This window comes from Mya arenaria, chromosome 8 (genome assembly GCF_026914265.1).
Source record: "Mya arenaria isolate MELC-2E11 chromosome 8, ASM2691426v1".
Classification (NCBI taxonomy): Eukaryota; Metazoa; Mollusca; class Bivalvia; order Myida; family Myidae; genus Mya; species Mya arenaria.
Genome location: NC_069129.1, coordinates 17,144,836 through 17,169,344, shown reverse-complemented (window position 1 = coordinate 17,169,344; position 24,509 = coordinate 17,144,836). Strand labels below are relative to the sequence as shown.

General features: G+C 35.3%; 2 protein-coding genes across 5 annotated transcripts; both read right to left on the bottom strand.

Annotated features, from left to right (window-relative positions):
- Window positions 1-479: 479 nt before the first annotated feature.
- LOC128242809 (protein unc-93 homolog A-like) lies at window positions 480-12,401 on the bottom strand. 3 transcript variants are annotated; one of them, XM_052960147.1, is made up of 5 exons: window positions 11,851-12,400; window positions 6,516-8,077; window positions 5,785-5,920; window positions 4,410-4,541; window positions 480-4,178 (listed from the first exon to the last, which is right to left on the bottom strand). In XM_052960147.1, exons 1-5 carry the CDS (start codon window positions 11,876-11,878, stop codon window positions 3,940-3,942), a joined length of 2,097 nt encoding a protein of 698 aa, XP_052816107.1. In that variant the 5' UTR covers window positions 11,879-12,400; the 3' UTR covers window positions 480-3,939. The 3 variants fall into 3 exon arrangements, 2 of the variants coding, with proteins under 2 accessions (XP_052816107.1, XP_052816108.1); XR_008262718.1 differs by lacking the exon at window positions 480-4,178 and having other exon boundaries at window positions 4,405-4,541; window positions 5,330-5,920; window positions 11,851-12,401; XM_052960148.1 differs by lacking the exon at window positions 480-4,178 and having other exon boundaries at window positions 4,411-5,469.
- Window positions 12,402-12,656: 255 nt separating this feature from the next.
- Window positions 12,657-23,057, bottom strand: LOC128242808 (Y+L amino acid transporter 2-like). Of its 2 annotated transcripts, XM_052960145.1 has the most exons (10): window positions 22,524-23,057; window positions 22,207-22,332; window positions 21,868-21,967; window positions 21,712-21,756; window positions 21,341-21,464; window positions 20,931-21,034; window positions 20,710-20,806; window positions 19,804-19,953; window positions 17,887-18,064; window positions 13,471-17,007 (listed from the first exon to the last, which is right to left on the bottom strand). In XM_052960145.1, exons 1-10 carry the CDS (start codon window positions 22,981-22,983, stop codon window positions 16,955-16,957), a joined length of 1,437 nt encoding a protein of 478 aa, XP_052816105.1. In that variant the 5' UTR covers window positions 22,984-23,057; the 3' UTR covers window positions 13,471-16,954. The 2 variants fall into 2 exon arrangements, with proteins under 2 accessions (XP_052816106.1, XP_052816105.1); XM_052960146.1 differs by lacking the exons at window positions 13,471-17,007; window positions 17,887-18,064 and adding an exon at window positions 12,657-12,739.
- Window positions 23,058-24,509: the final 1,452 nt, after the last annotated feature.

Sequence of the window (24,509 nt, the reverse complement as noted above, 5' to 3'; positions counted from 1 at the left end):
TTCATCGCATTATCATTTCAAGTGATAGCTCATCACATTATCATGTCAAGTGACAGTTCATCGCATTATCATTTCAAGTAACAGTTCATCGCATTATAATTTCAAGTGATAGTTCTTCACATTATCATTTCAAGTGACAGTTCATCACATTATAATTTCAAGTGACAGTTCATCACATTATAATTTCAAGTGATAGTTCATCACATTATCATGTCAAGCGATAGTTCATCACATTATAATTTCAAGTGATAGTTCATCACATTATAATTTCAAGCGATAGTTCATCACATTATCATGTCAAGCGATAGTTCTTCACATTATCATTTCAAGTGATAGTTCATCACATTATCATTTCAAGTGACAGTTCATCACATTATCATTTCAAGTGATAGTTCATCACATTATCATTTCAAGTGATAGTTCATCACATTATCATTTCAAGTGATTTTATCAATGAAGAAACAAAATTGAAAAACAAATGTATTTACAGCTTTATTCACATACTATTACACCAGGACATATATACATGAGGCAACTACGTGAGACAACACTTCAGGCTAAATGTGGTCAAAATCACACTTAATGTATTGGTCAAAATCACATTTATAATTTATACATCATGGAGAACATGCATTACATATTTAACATGGCAGATGGGAATTATCACCTATATACATATAATTTTACACTCAATACGCGGAGGGAAATAATCAACTATATATAATTAAAATACTCAGTTAAAGGCATACTTAATTTCGAAAATGGCTACCAGTTATTTACAATACCTACAAAGAAAGTTTGGCAAAAAAAAACTGTGGATTGAAAATGATGAAGATACAGGCTAGCCATTAAAGAATGTACATAGGGCTGTCATAACTACCTCAATCAACAATCTTCACTCAAAACTGATGAAATCCTTCATTAGAAACAGGAAGCTAAACCTACCACTGACCTACTCCGCAATGTTCAAATGCCCCCGGCCCAGGACTTGCTCAAATCTTTGAGTTTAAGTAGCAGGGCGTGTTAAATATTTTTTACCAAGCACTAGTGTAAGACTTCCGGATTGTTCATCAGTCTCATTTCGATTAATCTAGTTTTACACAGTCATAATAGCTTATGTACATTTACCACAAAGTAATAAAGAAAAACAACAACAACAACATTTACCACAAAGTAATTAAGAAAAACAACAACAACAACAACAACAATCTCTCAAGTGTCTCTAACAAATTAGCGCGTCCATTCGAAACAAAGCTAACCCTACCAATAAAAAAGCCACTATCTATAAAAATACATGTAGCGTACGTATGTTTACTCATCCACCTACCAACAGTGGAATTCAAAATGTCTGACGGCAACACGTACATAAAGAGAAGTCGTAAATTATGTGAAGCTTCCCTGCTATAAAATGATAACTGACATCTCTATGTAACACGGGACTGGTTTTAACCAGAAAATAGATACCAAAATAGTTAATGGTGATTCTAACCGGCATGTGGTTACTCAAATATTGATATGTTGCTGTTACTTGGTAACGCAATTATGTTAGCACTTTTATGAAAACAATATGTTAGCAAATTAAATAATAGAACAAGTAAACTACATCGCAGTTTATAACATATCAAATAACATGTATGCACAACTATATAGCACTTCTGTTCGTTAGTTTTTTGTCAAAAAAATGAATGAGACGGGGAAAAAATATTACATGATATCTGCACATGAAGTTCAAATCATTACCAAAGATATCTATCAGGCCATTGTAAAATAATGATGAAGAAGTAATGAAGAGAAAAACACAACCTACAAATTACACAATGAAACATAACCGTTCAATTAAAGGCGCACAATAAGGGTCGATGCAGTTCTTAATTTTTGTGTAAATGCATTTTTTTGCATGTTTAACTCAATTGACTTAATGATCAAAACAAACAAATGCATATGATTTAGGTACATATATAAACAAATTGGCGATGTTTTGGCGCTTTTCTAACTGGGGATTTTGTGGCTAAGTAATTTAAATATACAAAAAAAAAAACACAATCAAAGTGGCTAGTATTTTTATCCGTACTTAAATTATAGGTATTTCTTTTGTTTTTACCATTCAAATCAAAGGAATTAAAGATGATAATGGATTATTTATTTTTATTTTGCATCAACCTCTATTGTGTGCCTCTAATACATAACCGCGATCTATTTCAAACATAAATACATCATCACAAAACTTCCATAAGCATTCATGAAACAGATGAAACAACATACGATAAAACAATAACTGTATTGGACAGAATTAAATCATTGAAATATACAGTGCTACACTCAATTTTAAAACAATCAGCATAATAAAGCATAACAAAACAATGTTTGTTCCCGGTTTCCCAACCTACCCTATTTGTTTCGCACCCGATCCTATTTTTATGGCTATCGGACATACTTTTTCTAACCTTTATTCTTTTTTCTTTTGGTATAAATATTTGGTAGTCAGTTGTACGGGAAGTAGGCCAATTGAAACACCTCGGCCATTATTCAACGAAGCTTGCCGGAGTTTGCCGAGTTGTTACGATTGAAAACAGGCGTGAATGTACCAAGACTAAACGGCAACGGTTCAAGTGTAAAAATTATAATCAGACATAACTTTAAATAACTGAATAAAGCAAGAAAAAGATCCCGACCATTTACCCTATATTTTGGAAGTGATATCGGAAACAAACCATTTTTGTTTGGCCTGAATAAATTACTCAAAGCGTCCAAGATAAAAAATAAAACAAAAGTACAAACTCTGCATTACTTGAATCAATGAAGATAACATTGGTTTAAACATATTTGGGTTAATTCACATATAAACAGCGAAAGCTATACAGAATACATTGGAAAACAAATTTTGAATTGAGGCGAAAATTCAAAGGTATTAGTTGTCATAACAAAATTGGCATGAAACAAGAAAAAAGAGCAAAAAAGATTATCCTAGTTATAGTGAAAAACATATGAGAAACAAGTGTAAACATATATGGAAACATGTAATGGTAAAAAATCAAGAATCAAGACAATATCGATTACAGCACGTATGCATGGCATAACAGCTAATCTTTGGTTTTAAACCAAAAGTTTATCTTTATAAACTCAAATGTTATTTCTGGCATGCTGTAGCTCCACGGCTGAACACTAAAATGCTACGATATATGAATAGCATTTAAAACACGCAAAAAATGTAAATATTTGTATTTACATATAGTTGTTTGTTTGTCCTTTCACGTGAAGTATGGAACGAAAAAACAACAACATAAATACATACACTAAACGTGCAGATATGACTTGCAAGATACAGTCCAAAAATGTAAAGGTTATGTTTTGAGTGAACACAGTATATTAAGTTGTTTTAACTTATTAAGTTTAAACAAAGTGTAAAAAATGTTTTTCATGATAACAAAGAAAGGCTTAACGGATTGCTAAAATATCGTCTGCAATTCTTGATGGATCCAGAACAAACCAGATCTGTATTCTTTAGATGTGCAGAGACCCCTATCTCGGACGCTCGATCGGCGCTCGATTCAGGTGGCCTTGTAACATTGTACAAAGCAAAACTTAAATAAATAAAATAAATTGATCCGAAGTCTCAGCAGTTGATCGTCCAATCTGATATCGTTATAACATTAAACAGATATTGACAAAACAATAACAAAATATACATGAATGACCAACTTATCGGGGTGACAATGTAGAACCGAGGCACAAAAAAGCCTTGTTAATATGAATATTTTTAAAACATAACACACTTCAAAAAGAAGCAATATTTCTACCTTTTCACATGTATAACATATGAGATGATAAAACATATGAGATACAACAATACATTCCCTGAATGTATGCTATTAACACTTCAGCGGAATGTTCAATCGGTTTAGACTACCAATCAATTAACCTCGACTTCTATACTACCAATCAGTTGACTTCGACTTGTTTGACAGATATTGCTGGTTTCGTGTTTTTCTTCGCAGCGATTTCAAGTGCAATGTAGCAGGTTGTTGTTACTACGCATGCGCCGACGATGAAAAGTATCTTTGATATCATACAAAGCAAATTAGACATGAGGAAAACGGCTATTCCAGCCACTCCTTGTAGAATCCGACAACTTCCAAACGCCTCCTCATAGCGGTCAGCGAAGACTGCAGATATCAGACCTAATGAAAAGGAACAAAATAGGTGTGGTCATCTGTCATTCCACTCAAGCAAAATGACAGAACATAGACTCAAACACTGCTAAATATGAGGATGGTATATTAACTGTCGATCAATCAAATTGCAATAGCTTATTAGCATTGTAGCTTATCAAATGCAGTTCCTATCAACTCCCCCACACGCTATATGCATTATAGTAATAGTATAATGGTGTCAAAATTAATGGTGCATACTATTGGTCTGTGACTGCCATATGCCATCGGCGAACCCCCAGACGCCCAACATCGCCAGGAGCCAGGGCTTTTCCAGCTCAGTCGGCTCCCAGTACATCATGCCGATGAGACAGCCCAGGTTTAAAGCGGCAGCTGAAAGTACACAATATTGCTGGAGCGACCTTGTATTTTATGTCGATGGTTTATATTATCCTAAAAGTTTTACTCACTATCTTGCCTTACCTGACCCTTGCGACGCGTAATGATTTTACCTTGCATTCCGAAAGTCATACGGGGAGGTCCTGTTAACAGATTTTGTTTACTAAATCCTGCCAAAGACGCTAGAAAGAACTAGTTGAACCTATTTTAAGCAATGTGTGAAAGCAGGTATGCATTTTGTTTGCGAACGATTCACCTTTGAAATTAGACTTTGATTTGTCCTTCACACCCACTTTGAAATCGTGGCGATTCCTTAATTTTATTTATTAAAACATGATTATATATACGCTAGATTGTGGTCTAATGTTGTCGTGGAAACCGGAGTACTCGGAGGAAATCCGTTTGTCCGGCTTTGTTCAAAATATTCGTATCGTGTTCAGCAGTTCATCAAAACCAATGAACAAAACATTTTAAAGTCCAAACAGACCGATACTTTGCTAATGCTAATGAGTTGAGAGAATGCTGAAGATTGTTGAATGAACTGATCTTAGCATCTATGAATAATTATAATTAAGTATCTATTATTATTGGTCGATGATTTGTTTCGAAAAGTCTGACAAAATCCGCATTCCCCGACCCCGCTGGTGCACGTCCTCGGATAGCAGGAAAACGCCATCTACCAATCCTCATCCTTGTGCTACGGTAAATAACCGAATTTACTTACCTTGGATAAGGCAAATTTTATTTGCTTAAACTTAGCCTTAATCCACAGGTAAACCAACCTATAAGTATTCCTTATTCTGTTTTCTCAAGATTGTTTAAACTCCTTAACAAGAAGATCTAACATCCCACTTTTCCTTTGGCGTGGAAACAGTTCCAAGTGGCATCCATGGAATAGTTTACTATAAAGTAAACTAAACCACTGAAAACAAAAGTTGAGAATTAGCATAATAAATGGGAGACATGTTCCCTGAAAGAAAAAAACCTGGAGATTCCATTTCATTTTACTCCATATTGTAAAATACTATGATGGTGGATCACTATCATCTTGGCTGGATTGACCCTGCTTCGCTGGTAAATTTAAGACTTATTTAGTGAAACACGATTAATCTACTGTGGAATAAAAAAAATATTAGTTCATTGCAATCAATCGTTGTAATCAGTAAATATTTTAAGACTTAATTGCTTAAATCAAATGTAAAAGCAAAACAAAAACGTTCTACTCTAGATGACCTACCTAAGAGAACAATGGGCATTCTTCCGGTCAGGCGTGTAAACTTGGCAACTGCAACAGAACTCAGCGACCCACACACCCCATAACAGATCATGGAATAGCCCACCATCTGAACACCGAGCGGACAGGTGATGAAGCTCTGAACAAAATAGGGATACAAATGACAATACAGAAATTATAAGACCAATGTCAAGTATAAAGTATTCATTTTACTCATGATAACATACCAATTAAAAAGCGGACAACCCTTATGTAAATAAATGCAAAACATTGCTAAAAGTGGTGTCAATAAAATCGAACATATGACATTTTCACCCACGAGGCAGTGATTTTTTTGGTGCAATTTACTGCCTTCTAACTGCTGTTTCCCCTTGCGAAAAACTGGCCATTTTTCCCAGAATTTTGTAATTTTTTCCCAATTTGATAAATGTACATTACGTTTATGAATAAAAAGCAATGAATTCCTTGAAATATAAACAAAATCTTGACAATACTTACCCTTTCACAGCATAATGTATGCATAAAAAGGTTAAATCATGTATATTTGCCATTATATTAGCTATTTTGGCCTGATTTTGTATTTTTCCCAAAGGCAACATTTTTTTCCCAATTTGCAAGGCACAGGCGGTAAAAATAATTCCAAAAAAATCACTGCGAGGGAATGTTTTACGAATTTTGTTTTCCACAGTCATGCTTCTGAAACACAACTAAGAAGGTAAACCGCATATGTATACTTTTAATATGTCGGCGACGACAAAGCCACTGCTCAGGACGGTATAAAGACACAGCGGTACGGCGAGGCCAAATTTCCGGTCAATGAGAATCTTGAAGATTCCCACGCATCCTTTCCCTAGGTCACGGCAAGTAATTTTTTTCGGGTTAAAGTCTGGTACCTTGTCTAGCATACAGTATATAACAACAATGGAAATGATCCCACATGAAGTATACGTTCCTATAAGGAACAGCTTATCCAGATCGTCAAATACGGAATCTCCGGTGACGTCACTCTCCATCGAGCAACTCTGGCCACCACATGTGGCTGGAACTGCCACCACAGCGTCAGTGTTATTTGTTGTGTAAGTAGTGTTTCCGTCTTGGTAAATGTTCACTAGAATACTAGCATTGTTTGGGTTCTCATTGTAAAACTGTTGATGCAATTCCGTTCTTGTTACAGCACTCATAAATATAACAGAGGAAACCAGATTTCCGACGACCGTTGCAAACTGGTAGCTCAGAGAAAGTATGCCAAAATAGCGACTGATATAAGTCTCAAGCGACTTCTTTTTCATTGTGGCTTCAAATAATCCAACCTCGGTTATGTAAGTGCTAATAGCGTTTAAGAACACAGCGGAAGTTATTCCTTGAAGAGCAGCGCTTGGAACTAGTGTGTACACTTTGGGGTAGTAGTTTGCAACAATATTGAAGATATGTCCACATGCACTCCAGCAAAGACAGGTCCTTGGGGGAAACCTTCGGACGATAAACGGACTGACAAAACTCCCGATCATGTACGTTGAAAAGAAAACAGCAAGCGACAGAACCCCAACACCGGCCTCGGTATTGATGCTACTTTGCAAATTTCTCAGTCCAAAGACAGCAGAGTACAGAAACATATTGCTTAAGCAAACCATGATCACATTCCTCATGTTTCTTGTCTTTTGTGGAGCGACGTATTCAATAATAGGTTGGAGTTTTTCAAGCGATTGTACATTCAATTCTTTACCAGTCAAACCAGAACCAAACTCGGACTTGGATATTTTTTCAGCAAATATTCTTGATAGCAGTCGATCTTGGAGACCCTGAATATCATCGTGTTTTGTCAACGTGTTACAACTACTTCGGACCCCATCGTCTTGGACCGAATGCAGATTGATACTGCACATACTTCCAAACTCCCAACCGCTTCCGTATATCTGCGGTGGTTGAATGCCTGCCATTTGAACTATATCAGTGACGTCAGTAAAATTCAAGGTCAAAGCTGACCCCGTAAAATCAAGAAGAGCAGCATCCACCGAGTAAGATGTTTGATCAGGTGCATTGACTGTACAAGTGTCAAACGTGGGGTTTGGAGTCGTTTCCTCTACATTTTGCTCGTGTGCAACAGTGTATGTCTGTTCAGCCTTCTCCAGAAGTGGTGTTTCGCTACTATAGCTTTCAGCATCGGATGTACTTCCTTGGTTGGTCTGCTCTGACCATGGATGTGGCTCACTTTTCATTTCTAAAACAAGTTGAGTAGCTGTTAAGTTCGCATTTTCTTCAAGTATGTTTTCTGGCACCGGGACTTCAGAAGACATGGCTAAAAGGAAATATATATTATTAACATGACGAAACATAATCATTTTCTGTCGTGTTGTATTGTTACATGGTACGCATCATGTTTAAAACACTTGTTTTTTCAATTAGCAAAACAATGGCAATAACAAGATATAAACACCATTAACATTGAACTTATAACTTAATGAAAACGGAAATGTACACTCTGGCTCGATTTTCGGAAAAGAAATGCTATTATTGACAATAAATGTGTTTTGAGCATGGTCTAACTCATTGGTCATCATTCCATCCACAAAATAATCACCGAGTAGGCATTATTGCAATGTGTTCCTGATACTTATTAATTATTTTTTACACAAAAGTCAGCGTATCCTGGACAACTACCAAATAAGCAAAAGCAATCATGTAGGAACTGTGGAGGCGTATATCCACATTAAAGCACATGTCCAGCTCAGGGTGCAACGTGCAACTATTACCACAAAAAGAACCATTTTGTAAAGGTATGCAGAAAGCGCTTTAGGCAAGGAGGCCAGCAAGTGCGATAACTCATTGAAACTGGGACAAGAATGACAGTGACTCGGATTCAAAGGTTAGTTTCAGTATTCAATATAAGTTCCAGGAAACTCCCTAAAATCAAAGTCGAAATTAACAGAATTGATGCAGTTGTGTTGGTGGACACAGGTTCCAACCTAAATGTGCTTGTTACACAGATAAAACGCAAAATGGCAACTATGCCTAAAATGAAAAACAAAATCGAACACTAAAGCATACGCACTGGTAAAAAACGCTCTTCCAATCGAAGCAAAGAATTCATTCACCATAGAATCTGATTTGAAGTACACAGCAGCGGATTATTCTTGGAGCATCCGAAAACCTGGTCAGCTATGAAACTGCTGTGGAATCGGAAATAATACCAGTATTAAATCTGAGTCCAAGGACGAGAAATACATTCACTTATGTGAAAAATTTAAGCCAGTGTTCACAGGGCTAGGGAAAGTTCAAATTTCAACAAATCAAATTTCATATCGATGAATCTGTAGCTCACACAGCAAAGGCAACACGCCGCGTACCAAACACCCAGAACAACAGTACGCGATTGAAATAGAGACCGGAGACACCTTGGGTTTCGAATCTGTTGGTAGCACCTAAATCCAACAACCCTGATGAAATTCGCTTATTTTTAACATGAGAAAAAAACAGTTTAGCATTGAAGCGCGAAAGGCATGTCGTGCCTACAATTGATGCTATAAAATCTGAACTCAATGGCTCCAGAAGAGGACTTCAACAACGGGTTCCATCAGCTAATACTGCCCGAAGAATCGCGTAACATGATCGTGTTTGCCTCATATGACTTTCGAGATATAAACGCTTAAATTTCGGTGTGAGTGTCGCACCTGAGATATTTCAAAACAAAAAGACAGGTATTATCAGGCTATGATGGGACATTGAATATTTCAGATGACATTATACACGGGCCAAATACGGAAGTACATGATGCCAGGTTAGAAGTCGTACTTTAAAGACTACAAGACAAGAACCTTACTCTCAACAAGCAAAAAGGTGAATTCGGAAAAAGTTTAATTAAGTTCTATGGACATATATTGTCGGAAAACGGAATATCACCACACCCGGAGAAAGTCGCAGCCATTAAAACATGGAAAAAACGAAAAATAGGCAAAGTTAGGTCATTACTGGGCATGACAAACTACTTGTCAACGTTCATGCAAGGTAAACCTAGCATAGCCTGTCCTGGCATAGCCTAGCCTGCTGACTCAGTATTTTGTGTCGGGTCAGGCCAGGCTAGGTTTTATACATATTGAGAGTAAAATCTTTGAATGGTGTAAAACATATTAAACAACGTTTGCACAACAAGCTGACACGACCCTTTAACCCACACCAGGGAATGTTATCTCATCAAAAGGTTCGATGATTACTGTCCGCATTAAAGACCGGACACTACTTATAATGAGATGCTCTCCACTTTCAAGTTTGTCAAACACAAAATGGAACAAACACCCAGCCTTGCAACGGGAGGTGAATGAGGGAACTACGCAGTACGGCAGAAAATACGGAACAACTGGATATTCAACGCCACCCACAGCGTCAGCATAAAACCCCCTAGATGTTTTTAAGACTAATCGATGGTCCGATTAATATAACAAGTATGTAAATATCAAGTTATAAGTCCATAAAAATCATATATACAATGATTGTATTCGAAATCACGGATTAATGTCTTAATCTCTAATCGAAAACAGATCATGATAAAAATACCGGTTATGAATTTAATGTTAAAGTGTTAACGTTCATAATCATTCAAAGTATAAATTTGTTGACGTTCAAGTATTTGACTTCCATTTTCAAGTTTCTGAAAATTAAACTGACTAATGACTTCGGCGAATCATACTAGAGTAATGTGTTCATTGTTGACTGTCGGAATGTTATTGCTATAGTAATTTCACATGCCATTTTATATTGGAAGTGACCGGGTCACACATTTCACTTTTCTTTATATAGGGAAAGAAGGGATCGATTTATAGACTCTTAAAGCTGCAATCTTACAGATATACCATTTTTACAACTTTTCTATTTTTTTGTCTTTGAAAGAGCAAATATTTGCGTAAATATCTGCAAACCAATGATATATGATTGCTGACATATTTTCGTTCGAAAATTAATGTTTTGTGGCTTAAACCGTTACTAACGGTTTACGAAAAATGCATAAAACATCAATTTTTGAACTTAAATATAAAAATCTTCGATTTATTTTTTTGTCAGCAGTCTAATTTAACTGACTTCCATGGATTTTCGCAAAAAAATTGGCTCGTTCCAAGATAAAAAATAAAAAAAGTTGTCAAAACGTTCAATCTGTGAGAGTGCAGCTTTAAGCACTGAAACGATCAAGTTCACAATAAACTCTTAAAATTCAGTTGGTAATAGAAAACATTATGATCAAGAAGTATAGTAAAGGGATTTAGTTTTTTTTTATAATGAATTAGACTTTTGGATCGATAATCTAATATTATAAATAGAATCCATGTCCGGAAATGGGAGGGATGTAGTGGTCTCTGATATATTCTGCAAGATCGATATGCCCCACCAGCTAGTAGTCAGCGAATAGCATTCACGCCTTTATATCTATGCATGTATTCAAAGAATCATAGTTAGTTGTTGTTTAACTGTTGTACAGAATAAGCAAATCCCGTTTTGGTTCTGACTTATATACCCCTTTACATACACAAGGGGCTGTTACTTTAAAGTTTATGTTCTTATTATGCACAAGACAATTGTAACCACGGCCCCCAGACCCGGGGAATAGCGGGAACTTTGACTTTTTGTCCAGCCAATCCCAGGTAAAATATCCGCCTTGCGGGAACAATCTGCTGGTAAAATATCCGCTAAACGCTCCGCACCCCGGGGACATCCTAGGCAAGGCCCATTCACCGCTATTTCGGCGCGAAAACAAAGGTAGTAGGTGGCCTGGAAGGTAAAACCACGTCCCATTTCCCCCCCTTCCCGGACCTGAGGGCCGTGGTTACGATTGGCTGATGCGTTATACACTACACAGAACATTACAATACCATTAAAATTCCAAAAATCGAGCCATTGAGGAAATGCACATATATCGCCGCATTGCGATCATAACATTACGATAGTATTTTTATTCGGAATAACATAAGTTGTATCAAACTAATACGGAGATAAACTAGACTGAAATTATCCGTCTCTTAGTTAAGAAATACGATACATGAATACATGCAATCCAAGATAAAAAATAAACCGTACTAAATTTACCTTTGTCTGTATCCCATAGATCCGCCATTTTATTCTGTGTACTGCTTCAACTGTTAAAACGATCTATATGCAGGTTCAGTGAGTATATTTCGTAGCCTCAATGAGTCAAGTGTCTTCTGCTACAATGAGCATATTATTTCAGCACAACAGATAGTTGTTAATTTCCTTGTCAAAACGAGCAATTTTAGGTGAACCTTAATGCTCGTGAATACTTCAGAGCAAACCAAAGAATGGATCTCAGAGCAGCTGATAGCGCTAGATCGATATTGACGTAGAAAGGTCGTTCTTAGGTCACTTCTTTCGTATTTATAAACGCGTGTTCACTGAACTTCCGCGATCTTCCTCTTTATGTTAATTCGATTTACATGAATGTTAGGTAATATGAAAACGACATAAAAAGAGAAAATATATCAATGATTAACAACTGTATCAATAGTGAATGTGATTATTGAAAAACAGTTTTATAAATCCCGTAGTATTCCTAAGCAAAATTAAAACACATCACTGATGGTCGCCATTATAGCTGCTAGCTGGTTGAAACCGGTTATTTAAGAAATAAACCCTACTCACCGAGGCTCGTCCGATTGAAACAGACGATAGGTTGAGGATGAACTAAGTTCCGGTTGTAAGATAAGGACGAGCTTTATCGAATGTTATTCTTGTGCACCAGTCAATTGTACCCCCCCCCCCCCCTCCCGGAAGGTGAAAAGCGGGGACTTTGACTTTCGGTCCAGCCAATCCCGGGTAAAATCTCCGCCCTGAGAACAAACTGCTGATAAGATCCCCGACAATTCCCCCGCATCCCGGGGACATCCTAGGTAAGGCCCATTCTCCGCTATTTTCGGCGCAACAACAAAACCACCGCATTCACTCGGCACTGCTGGGCCACCTGTATGCACGTTACAATATACCTCGTAACGAAAGATATTGTTTATGTTGTAATAGTAGGGACATAGAGGATGAATATCACCTCATATGTATTTGTCCATGCTATCGTCAGTTACGTGTAACTTATATAAAACGATGCTATTATGTTAATCCATCTGTGTTCAAATTCCATCAATTATTGGTATCATGTGATAAAAAGGAAGTTATGAATGTTTGTAAATATATTAAAGAATCATTTATTATACGCAACGCACTTATAAATAATTTAACTTGATATAGTAGTTATGAAACATTCTCTCACTGCCAAAGTTAACATAATAATTATTTGGTATCCAATTTACATAATATTTTTGCTTATATTTTATTTTATTATATTATGTTTGTAAGTTTAGATACGTGACATGTTTATATGTATAACTATATGTATTACGACGATGTACACATGTATAAGTCGAATAAACTGTCTGTTCTGTTCTGTTCTGTTCTGTAAGGTAAAAACACGGCCCATTTCCCCCGCTATCCCCCCCCCCCTCGGAACTTGAAGGGCCGTGGTTACAATTGATTGGTGCGTTATTCTATTTAAAATCAAGTTTTCTTTCGCATATTATTATATAATTTAATTCATGTATCATGCACCAAAAGGTGTTATTACACCATCAATGATATAAGAAAAAGAAATATGCTTGTGTTTGAATGCGTTTATTTGCTCTGACTGATATCATGTTTTATATATATTAAACCATGGTTTTAGTTTAAAACAAAAACAAAAACAAAAAAAACAACAACAAAAAACGAAATTAACACATCGGTTAAATGTCCCTGTAACATAAAAAAAATAATTCTACGTCAGACTTATATATTGAAACTAGAGTAAAAAACTCAGTGGAGTACTACTAGTATTACTAACAAAACATTGACATAACCATGAAATTGTATTCATTTTTGCCAAATAGCTGACAAATGCGAGTAATGCGTTTCAAAGTACGGTCAATGAACTAATATTGAACTTTGATGAAATAAATCAATTTAATGAATTTCACGAGTCAGAGGCTGGTAAATCAACTCATCCGTGAAAGTAAACCCATTCTTTAATCACTAAGTTTAACTAATAGGAACTAAATGTATTTAAGCGAGATAGTTTGCCAATTCAAGGGCCATTACTAAGCAGTGACTATTTTAAAAAGCGAGCTTACTAGTTATCGGTCTCGTCGCATGATAAACGTTAAAGCTCAATAACACTACAAAACAAAGCAAAAGGAAAATAAACACGCAGATCACATGCTTTCACTGATAAACCTAATACATATATTATATTAGTAATACACTTCTTGTACCGTGCACTCATTAACACAGTCAATGCTAGAGTTGAAAGTACAGAAATGAAACACATACGCGTGCTCCCCCGCGAATTCTTTAGTGCAGGATGCGTTTTAGTCTGGTTCCCTGCTTACTGATATTTCATACAGTACGTCAGGCAAAGGCCAATAATGGCGGCGCCCAGTGGACGCTATAAGGTTACCATTTATTTGACTTTTGTTGATCAAGTTAATATAACAACGGCATTTGAACACTATTTATATGTAGAATATAATGGTACACTCGAGTTTCGGTGATCACTTGTCTGGAAAGAAAAAAGAAAAGGTAAAATCCCCGTGGTTACAATTGACTGGTGCATAAGTTCTCAGCTCAATTAAATTAGAAGCCCTTTTTCCAATTTTAAGGCCTATAAAAATACATTTGCTATGGGTTACCCGACCCTACCTACAGAATAGGCGTCCACTGGTCGCCGCCATTATTGGCCTTTGCCTGACCCCCCGATAACGATAGTGTTAGGGGAAGGAACTCCAGACTAGATGCGTTTAGAAATAAAAACAAACTCTAAAGGGTTTTAAATGCATTCTCTTTTACTTTATAAAAATACTGTTTTTGAAAATCCTGTTTACTAGCGGATTCAGGGGGGGGGGGGGGGGGCGTGCGCCCCCTAAAATCGTCCAAGTTTACTTTTTATTTCAATATAGGAGAAGAAAAGTAATAAAACACGCCCAAAATGCACCATTTGTCTAACCCCCCTGCCAACACTTTTAATCAAATATAAAATAAATTTCGTTTCTGAGGGAGGGGCGCAAGTGAAAAGGGTAGGCCCCTAAGTTACGCCCCCTCTAACGTCGAATCCTGGATCAGCCCCTGCTGTTCAGGCCCCGGCCTATGTTACCTTCTTGGAGCTACGCCAGTGACTGTCGCTCACGTTTTGAATTTGTCTAGTCACTCAGTGTATCCTTGTTGCATCTTAACGCATACACAGTAAGCAGGGAACCAACTCGCAAACGATAGACGCAAACACCTATGGTTAGCCTTAAGGATGCACTATTCCTCCCAAATAAGATTAACCACAATTAATACAATTGTTTAAATATACCAAAAAGGATAAATAAATGTCGAAAACAATGGTTCTTATGAGGGATACTGAGTTCAATTTGAAAGAAAGGTGCAGAAAACATGGTATATCTACCTTATGAGACGATAGTTGATCACTGTATATATTTTAGCATTCACCAATCAGTTAATATTTTTGCGTTTTCAGCTATTAGTTACACGGTAACAATCTTGTTTTCAGTATTTAAAATTTTCCATAAATGCATTATTTTGTAAATAGTTAAAGGTTTATCACTTAAAATTAAGGTGTATTTAATATAGATCGATGTGAATGTATCGATTTATATTTAACTGAAAATGGGTGGTTAAAATAAGAATAGAAAGAGCGATACCAGGCATTGTCATGGTATTCAACAAGCACTCATTTAATACATAACAATATCAAAATACATACCAATAATTGATCGATAAAATTTATGTGATTTTGAAAACAAGTCCTACACTATATAATTACATCGCATATATATATATGCGTCATAGACAATTTTCAAAAAATGGGTATACATTGTGATAGTCGTTTAGCTTATTATTTTGATTTCACTTTAAAGATAAAATGAGTAGAGAAATAATATGCTTTTTTGACCTGGAAAGATTGAAAATGGGTTATTTCAGTTGAAGTTAAAAGCAAAATTAAAAACAAATGTATCAATATATGAGGACATCAGGCATAAAAATGTAACCTTATTACCATAAAAATAAAAAGCTCATTTATACATCGTATACCTTCATATAAGTGTTATGCATTTGCAATAGAATGTTGAATGACTTAAATTAGCACGTGCGCGTTTAAGATATAAAAAAACGGCAAACAACACGTCAGATACAAAATCAGATACAAAATGTATAAGGGTCACATGTAATACTTAGGAAGTAAATTACATCAGATACAAAATCAGATACAAAATGTATAAGGGTCACATGTAATACTTCGGAAGTAAATTACATCAGATACAAAATCAGATACAAAATGTATAAGGGTCACATGTAATACTTCGGAAGTAAATTACATCAGATACAAAATCAGATACAAAATGTATAAGGGTCACATGTAATACTTCGGAAGTAAATTACATCAGATACAAAATCAGATACAAAATGTATAAGGGTCACATGTAATACTTCGGAAGTAAATTACACCAGATACAAAATCAGATACAAAATGTATAAGGGTCACATGTAATACTTCGGAAGTAAATTACATCAGATACAAAATCAGATACAAAATGTATAAGGGTCACATGTAATACTTCGGAAGTAAATTACATCAGATACAAAATCAGATACAAAATGTATAAGGGTCACATGTAATACTTAGGAAGTAAATTACATCAGATACAAAATCAGATACAAAATGTATAAGGGTCACATGTAATACTTCGGAAGTAAATTACATCAGATACAAAATGTATAAGGGTCACATGTAAGACTTAGGAAGTAAATTATATCAGATACAAAATCAGATACAAAATGTATAAGGGTCACATGTAAGACTTAGGAAGTAAATTACATCAGATACAAAATCAACATGAAGCCGCTAGAAAAACACATTCAGCATCAGTTGTAAAATACATATAACAGTGTAGGATATTAAAAAGCAAAATAGATAGAAAAATAAATACGCTTACTGTTCTAAAACTATCTTAAAAATAAGAATGATTTCCAAGAATGGTCATACATTCAGATATGTTACAATAAACACACTGTGAACAGTTCAGCATAACGGACTTCATTTCATAGGGTCGGAACTACAACCATATATGTTGATGTTGGAACTGGAGATACATCATGCCGCCTTTCCAACAGAAAGCAGCTTTTGTAATCCTACAGTTATATACTCTGAAAAAAAGAAGTCATGTTTTAAAGTTATTTTTTAAACATTTAACAACTCACCAAAACAGTTTGATATAACTTACCTACACAAGTCAGAGTCATATGCCAACCAAATTACGTTGGAATGAACAATATGTTTATACAACAGAAGCCTAGATCAAGCATGGGAACAGTGATCAACCTTACCAAGCATAAAAACAGTGATCACCTAGACCCAGCTTAGAAGCAGTGATCATCCGGACCCAGCCTAGAAACAGTAATCATCCTGACCCAGCGTAGAAGCAATGATCATCCAGACCAAGCCTAGAAACAGTGACAATCCTGACCAAGCCTTGAAGCAGTGATCATCCGGACCCATCCTAGAAACAGTGATCACCCAGACCAAGCATAGAAACAGTGATCATCCTGACCCAGCTTAGAAGCAGTGATCATTCAGACCAAGCATAGAAACAGTGATCATCCTGACCAAGCATAGAAGCAGCGATCATCCAGACCGCCTAAAAGCAGTGACCATCCTGACCCAGCCTAGAAACAGTGATCATCCTGACCCAGCCTAGAAACAGTGATCATCATGACCCAGCCTAGAAACAGTGACTATCCTGACCCAGCTTAGAAGCAGTGATAATCCTGACCAAGCCTAGAAGCAGTGATAACCCGGACCCAGCCTAGGAACAGTGATCATCCAGACCCAGCTTAGAAGCAGTGATCATCCTGACCAAGCCTCGAAGCAGTTTTCATCCAGACCAAGCCTAGAAGCAGTGATCACCAAGCCTAAGCCTTGACGCTGTGATCACAAAGACAAAGCCTATATGCAGTGATCGGCGGACCAGACCGCGAAGCAAAATTGAACTACAAATAAAATAAAAACAATAAATAGGTACTTACTCATGAATCTGTGATAAACTTTTGGCTTTTTCCTCCATAAAACACCAAACCAATATGCAGGAAGACCAGCCGCTAAGATGGCCAGGCCACGGCCAAGTTTTAAAGGTTCTTGGTAGATACACAAGAAAAACACGACGATGATCAATGCGAATTGGGAAATTGGAATGAAAAGAAATGTCTGCAATAAAAAAATATAATATCAAAACAGTTTGTCATGCACATTAATTAAACGTAGTTTGTAGAAGGTTCATCAATAATACAATGAAAACTAAGGGACAAGTCTAGTGAAATATCAAATGAAAGCCCAAACGGCACTGAACGAGAGGCACAAGCGCCCAAACATCACAAGCAGACCACACCACAGTAGCTTAATGATAGGAGCTATTTAAAACTCATTAAACAAAAAAAAACAGTCCATCCAACCCAAATTTGATTTTTACATACCATAACACATATCTCAGTTTAGCTGCTATCATCAAGCCACTGTGGTCCTCACACGCATCAAAATGGGATTACCGCCTTGGAACGGTCAGTAAAACACGCGTCCACTAGGGGTTGAATTAGTTTATATGCAAATAACCTCACACTTGTCCCAGCATTAATTACAAACACATTCTACAGTTTTTAACAAATCATAGTTTGGACACAAACAAAGAAAGAGTATGCTCTGAATCTTTTCAAGTAAAGGAAAGAACTCAACTCACTGAAAAAAACCCGTGAAAGTTCACATAGTGGTTGAATTTATTTTGGACCAATGTCTTTACCGTATTTCAAAATGATCGTGGTCGTACATCGTACTTTTTGGTCAGATCGCCCAAATAAAGGTTGTTCATATAGGACAAGTTACAAAATTGTTCGTCTGATTATTTGTTCTAGTTGAAATGTGTTCTTATGATCTGAACAATCTGGATGCCCAGCCGGATAAGTAGGTTTTCTCCGGGTTTTCCGGTTTCTCCCACAACACAAGACCACTTTCTCACGCAAAATCGTGCCAACGAGAATAACTTCGCATAAATTAATTCATTTTTTTCACAAACATTTTAAAATAAATAAAGTTTAAACAAAACACTAGAAAATCAGAATTATACCGAAGGCAGAAATACATTATTTTACAAAAATCCATTTTCAAATGGAAATAAAACGACTAGAAAAAGGACTAAGCAGAGTGCTATTATTCGGATCAATTTCTGTAAGGGTAATGACACAAAAATGTGGCCATAAGACAAAGACATTAAAAACCTGCGTTCTAGAAAAAAATGAGGAGAAATTTGACTAATATAATGTTTATGTTTACATAATTTGCATTATTTTGTCAATTTTAAGTTGAAATTTTGAAATGAACATTTTTGAAGATAAGCTTGACTATTTTTCACCAAAACCAATTGATTAAAACAGCATTGACCTAGTTAAAATGTGTTGACCTAGATTATGTCAGAGTTCGAGAATCTAGGTACTACAGTCAAGATGGTGGCCTAGTTTCAGAAGCTGCTGTTCTCTGTTCGCAATATTTATGTGAAATTTTGGCCTGTTGTGCTTACATACTTGTTATATAAGTAAAAAGGATGAATACATGGCATGTCGGATAAAAGTAATGTTTTGTTCAACTTTATTATTGTTAATTTATTCCTTACATCCACGCATCATGGTTAGTCGAGGATACAAGTTAACCTCATTCTAAAATGTTTATGGCAATGAAATTGCATATGTCAGCCTTACATATACATAATTTTCAGATTGTACCTCATGATTTGGTTAAATAAACTAGACCAGCAAATGACAATCTTGCACATACTATATTGCATTGCACAGACACAATCAAACCGGAGCTCTGGTAGCTATTTATGCTTCCGAAGGATAAATCTTAAAATAGTGTGTTTTTTTATAGACAAAATACTGCTTTGTTAATACAAGTCTTACTTTGTAAGGCCTTTCAGCATGCGGTTGCTTCCATCTAAGGTAAAGCTGCGTAACAACAACAGAAAAGCTGAGAATGATTGAGAACAGACTGACCAACTCCATCATCGTAAACAAGGCACCGGACACCAGCATCACAATTGACCATAGGGTCTGAAAACGAAAGGAAATTCATATATAAGAAACTTATTGTTCAAAATAAGAAATGTAAATGAAAAAAATCTGAGTATATACATGTAGATGATTTTAAGACTTTCATGTAGGACTGTAAAATTCCTTTAGAAATGTGATGTTTAATAAAGTATTAAGTTATGTGATGTTTAGTGAGTGATTAAATTATGTGCTATTTAATAAAGTATTTAGTTATGTGATGTTCACTGAGGTATTCAATTATGCGCTGTTTACTTAGGTATTTAGTTATGTGGTGTTTAATTAAATATTTAGATATGTGATGCTTCCTAATGTATTTTGCTATATGATGTTTACTACGGTATTAAGATATGTGATGTTTAAAGAGTATTTAGTTATGTGGTGTTCCCCAATGTATTTAGTTATGTGGTGTTCACTAAGATATTTAGCTATGTGATTTTTTCTAAGGTATTTAGTTATGTAATGTTTACTAAGGTATTTCGCTACGTGATATTTACTCAAGTATTTAGTTTTGTTAGGTTTAATATAGTTTTTGGATTTTGTGTTGATTTCGAAAGTTATTAGTAATGTGGTGTTTACTAAAGTATTAAGTCTAATAATGTTTACTATTGTTCATTTGTAAAAGCGTCTGTTAAAAAAACTACGCATTTCAACTGTGCAATTATTAAACGTTTTCCAATGGCATTAGAGTCTACAAAAAGAAATCGTTCAAGTTAATTAAGTATATGGTTATGGCGAATACACAATATGATCTCATACCAAAAGAAATATTGCTGGCCACGGTGTTAGAAACTTTGTGTTGATCATTGAAAACATCACAGGAGCTTGCTCATTTCTTGAAGCGGCAAAAAGGACCCTGACATAAGGAAAGTCATTAAAATACGCAAACATATGGCTTATTTTAATTGGAAACAAAAAGTTGATTATTTACTCAAATAAATGACACAATGCGTTTCACACAGATCTGATAATTTGATCACCTGGAATGTCCAAGGATGGAGCAGTTTAACACTCCGATGGCCGTAATGGCCACTAAAGCCGATATAACAGGCATCAAGGGTGGATAAAAACGCTCAAAGAAAAGCTGAAAATATATTGAGGTCATTCTTAAGCGTGAAATTAATGCAAGCAGTTTATCATATCGGAAAAATTAATCTAAAAGGTGGATATACTAATTTTTAAACAAACCAATGGACAAAGAATCGTTCACTTACATGTATACTATCACATACATGTGTATATGAGAAGCTGGTCTAACAATGTAATCTTGGTTGTCATGACTTTTCAGATATTTTTATCATGAATACTATCTGGTCTAACAATGTAATCTTGGTTGTCATGACTTTTCAGATATTTTTATATGAATACTATCAACAGCAAAACAAAATACCATTGCAACTGTGGTCGACTGCAGGACGTCGTATTTATCAATTACTATGTAGTATGCAACATTTGTGAGGGTGAACTCAGCAGTGATGATAAACATGCTTATATACACAGCCTTCGGTAAGTCTCTGAAGCACAGAACAATAATATGAATGGAATCTAGTTTTCAGCATTTGTTTTCTCTAAGACTTCTAAAAAATGATGTTCATAATATATTTACGTTATATACGTTTCCATATAATTCTATAGAATTATAATTCCTTTCTTATTCCTATCAAATGTTTTCAGATTTGAACAAAGTATTGTAGTTACTGTTACATGAATAGATATATTAAATAAAATCATTTTTAACTTTTGACCGAAATCGTATTTTACCTTCCTGGATTTTTTACTTCTTCCATTAAATTTGTAACAATCTGCCTGAAACAGTGTAAAAATAGTATCAGCAGCATTTATATTTTATTTATAAGCTTAGATATAAGAAAACTAAAACCTCTAAAAAATACATAGATTAAAACAAAGATAGCTTACCATCCTCCGTAAGTAAATACTGAAAAGAATAAAGACATTGCAATCACAAATGGCCTGCTTTCTGTGCCTTCCCAAGGATCTGACAAGTTCTCAGCACCATCTAAAAATAGCATGATCTAGATAATAGATACAATTTATTTGTAGCAAAATCAACGAGTTTCATGCAAAACATTTACAACATCTGACTGTTTTTTGATAGAAAATGATAATAAAAACAATAAGACGGGCCCAAATTGAACTTACATAGATGTCTTCTTAATTACGCTAATTGCATCAGTAAACCAAAAGATATTTTGAGAATCAAGTTGCAGAATAGTTCTAAAGAAAGCGAAAGCATACCTTTGACAAAACTGATTAAACCACACACAATTATTAACAACAAAGCAACGAGTTTTGTCACTGTCAACACACTTTGGGCCTTTGTCACAAACTTGACATAGCTGCAGTTGATGGCAACAAAAGTCACTGTAAGATATGAAAAAAATAATAATCACAACAGCAATCTTAAATAGTAAATTACCTTTTACATTCACTTTTTCCGTTCTATGCGTAATAGGGTGTTTTATTTAACACTGTGTAAAATTTTATCAAAATTTAAGCTATACAGTTCCTGGTTTAATACGTTAAAGTATTCAAATACCAAAACTAAAACTCACCCAATATCCAAATCGCAAGCAGTCTTATTGCAGCATCAGGTGGCTTGCAATCAAGATAAAATGGCTTCATTGCATACAGAGATGCACTGTATGCACAAAAAGCCCAGTGTGGACCTGAGATCAGGGTTAGGTAGCCCCATGCTGTAAGAAATCCAGGCAGGGGACCGAATACTTGAAGGATGTATGCATATGCTCCCCCACTTTTAGGAAACATAGTCCCTAATTCTGTGAAGCATAATGCTAGAAATAGATTCATAATTCCACCGAAAACCCACAATATCAACGACAATGCTATAGATCCCGTGTAACTTAAAATAGCTGCAGGTGCTACGAAAACAGAAACATGACCAGTAACTGAGCACAATATAGAAATGACATGAAATAACGATATTGAGCGTTTCATCTCAAGTTTGTGGTGTTCCACCTCTACGGTGGGTTCTGTTTCTTCCAACTTTCCCATAGTTACACAGTGTCATACACGTTATATCCTTTAAACATAATGATAAAAATGTTTGACAGTTTACATCTGATCAAACTGTCAGTCTACAGACGCTTGTAAACATTCTGGTCCGCGTTCGTATTACACTGATAAAACCGCTACCGGATAGATTAAGGTTATTTTAGGTATCCAACGTAGTACTTAGTCTGGATTACCTACCCTACCACTGTGCTACTATTTGTTATATGTTAGACAGAGAACCGGTCAATCAACGGACCCGAATTGAGAAGTATATGATATATATGATTTTTGAAAGTGTTCGTTTACTTATATGAACTGCTAACAAATAAACATCTATAAAAATAAATATATACATTACAATATTATGCAACATGCAACAGTAACATAAGCATTAACATATATTTAAAAACAATATGCATGTTTTCTTTTACGTTAGACTAATTTTGCAAGAATGTGTTTGGATATACGAGTATTCTAAAAATTATAATTCTAATAAATGATGTTTTCATTGGAGAACCACGCTGATGAAATATTTACCAACAATTGTTGTGAACATTTTTTATAATCTGTTATGCGAAATGATTCAGGATTATTTTTTACCAACTTTTTTATGCGGATATATAAGAAACTTAAAGAAAAGGTCACAATAAGAAGCAAACAAACGATTGGGTGGTTTGCCAGCAAGGTGAGTTTGTTAACTTTAAGTTAACAACGTTGTTAACGTCATCATTGAGCACTAACTTTTAATCGTTACTGCTTTGGACGTTAAATGGATACACTTGTGATCTGCTGTTTTTTTCCAACAAGATTTGCCTGGTGGTCCTAAACAGAGTTTGGTTATGAATTTTCTCTGACTGTAGTTTCATTGCATTATTGAAACAACAGTTTTAGCTTTACTTGTTTATATTTCAATATGTGTGCACATCATCCAATAGTTCACGTTTAAAAGCTAATAACGATGTCATTAATCACTTCCTGAACAATCGGTAAGTTGTAAGTAATCAATTATGTTTTATAATATGTTTTTCTGTCAAACCGACATTTAATTAAACAACTGCTGAATAATGAACTGTTTCAAAATATATCAGTCACACTTTTTAACTCGTCAAGCAGTTATGAAGGCGACCGTGAATATAATTGGTGATGAACATTCAAAGCATATTTAAATCGCTTTAAGACTACTCGATACCGCCCTTAATACATATATAAGGATTGCAGTTTCAAAACTAACAGACATGACATAATTTGGTACTCCAAGTGTTAAATACATGTTATCATCTCAATCTCAATCAGTTCTAACATACTTTTCCAAATCTTAACGAATTTAGCATAAAGATTTGACATAACTTGTTCTAACTTTATTTTAATGCTCAGACACATGTCTCTACCAATTAGCTCGACGGACGAATTCCATTTGATTATTTAGAAGGTTTATTACGGAAACAACCGCCAAATTTCCATTCAATCAAAAGTGGGTTTGATTAAGTAAGATGTTTAGAGTTCACGCATGAGCGCTGGTTGGTAAA

What these genes read in the sequence shown, in the direction of transcription:
- LOC128242809 (XM_052960147.1), bottom strand. Translation starts at nt 11,878, where the DNA reads ATGGCGGATCTATGGGATACAGACAAAG. An exon ending in TCGTCGCCGACATATTAAAA is followed by an intron (nt 5,921 to 6,515) that starts GTATACATATGC and finishes TATTTTGTTCAG; the next exon opens with AGCTTCATCACCTGTCCGCT. An exon ending in ATGGCAGTCACAGACCAATA is followed by an intron (nt 4,179 to 4,409) that starts GTATGCACCATT and finishes CCTTTTCATTAG; the next exon opens with GTCTGATATCTGCAGTCTTC.
- LOC128242808 (XM_052960145.1), bottom strand. Translation starts at nt 22,983, where the DNA reads ATGGGAAAGTTGGAAGAAACAGAACCCACCGTAGAGGTGGAACACCAC. An exon ending in GAAGTAAAAAATCCAGGAAG is followed by an intron (nt 21,465 to 21,711) that starts GTAAAATACGAT and finishes TCTGTGCTTCAG; the next exon opens with AGACTTACCGAAGGCTGTGT. An exon ending in AGTCGACCACAGTTGCAATG is followed by an intron (nt 21,035 to 21,340) that starts GTATTTTGTTTT and finishes ATATATTTTCAG; the next exon opens with CTTTTCTTTGAGCGTTTTTA.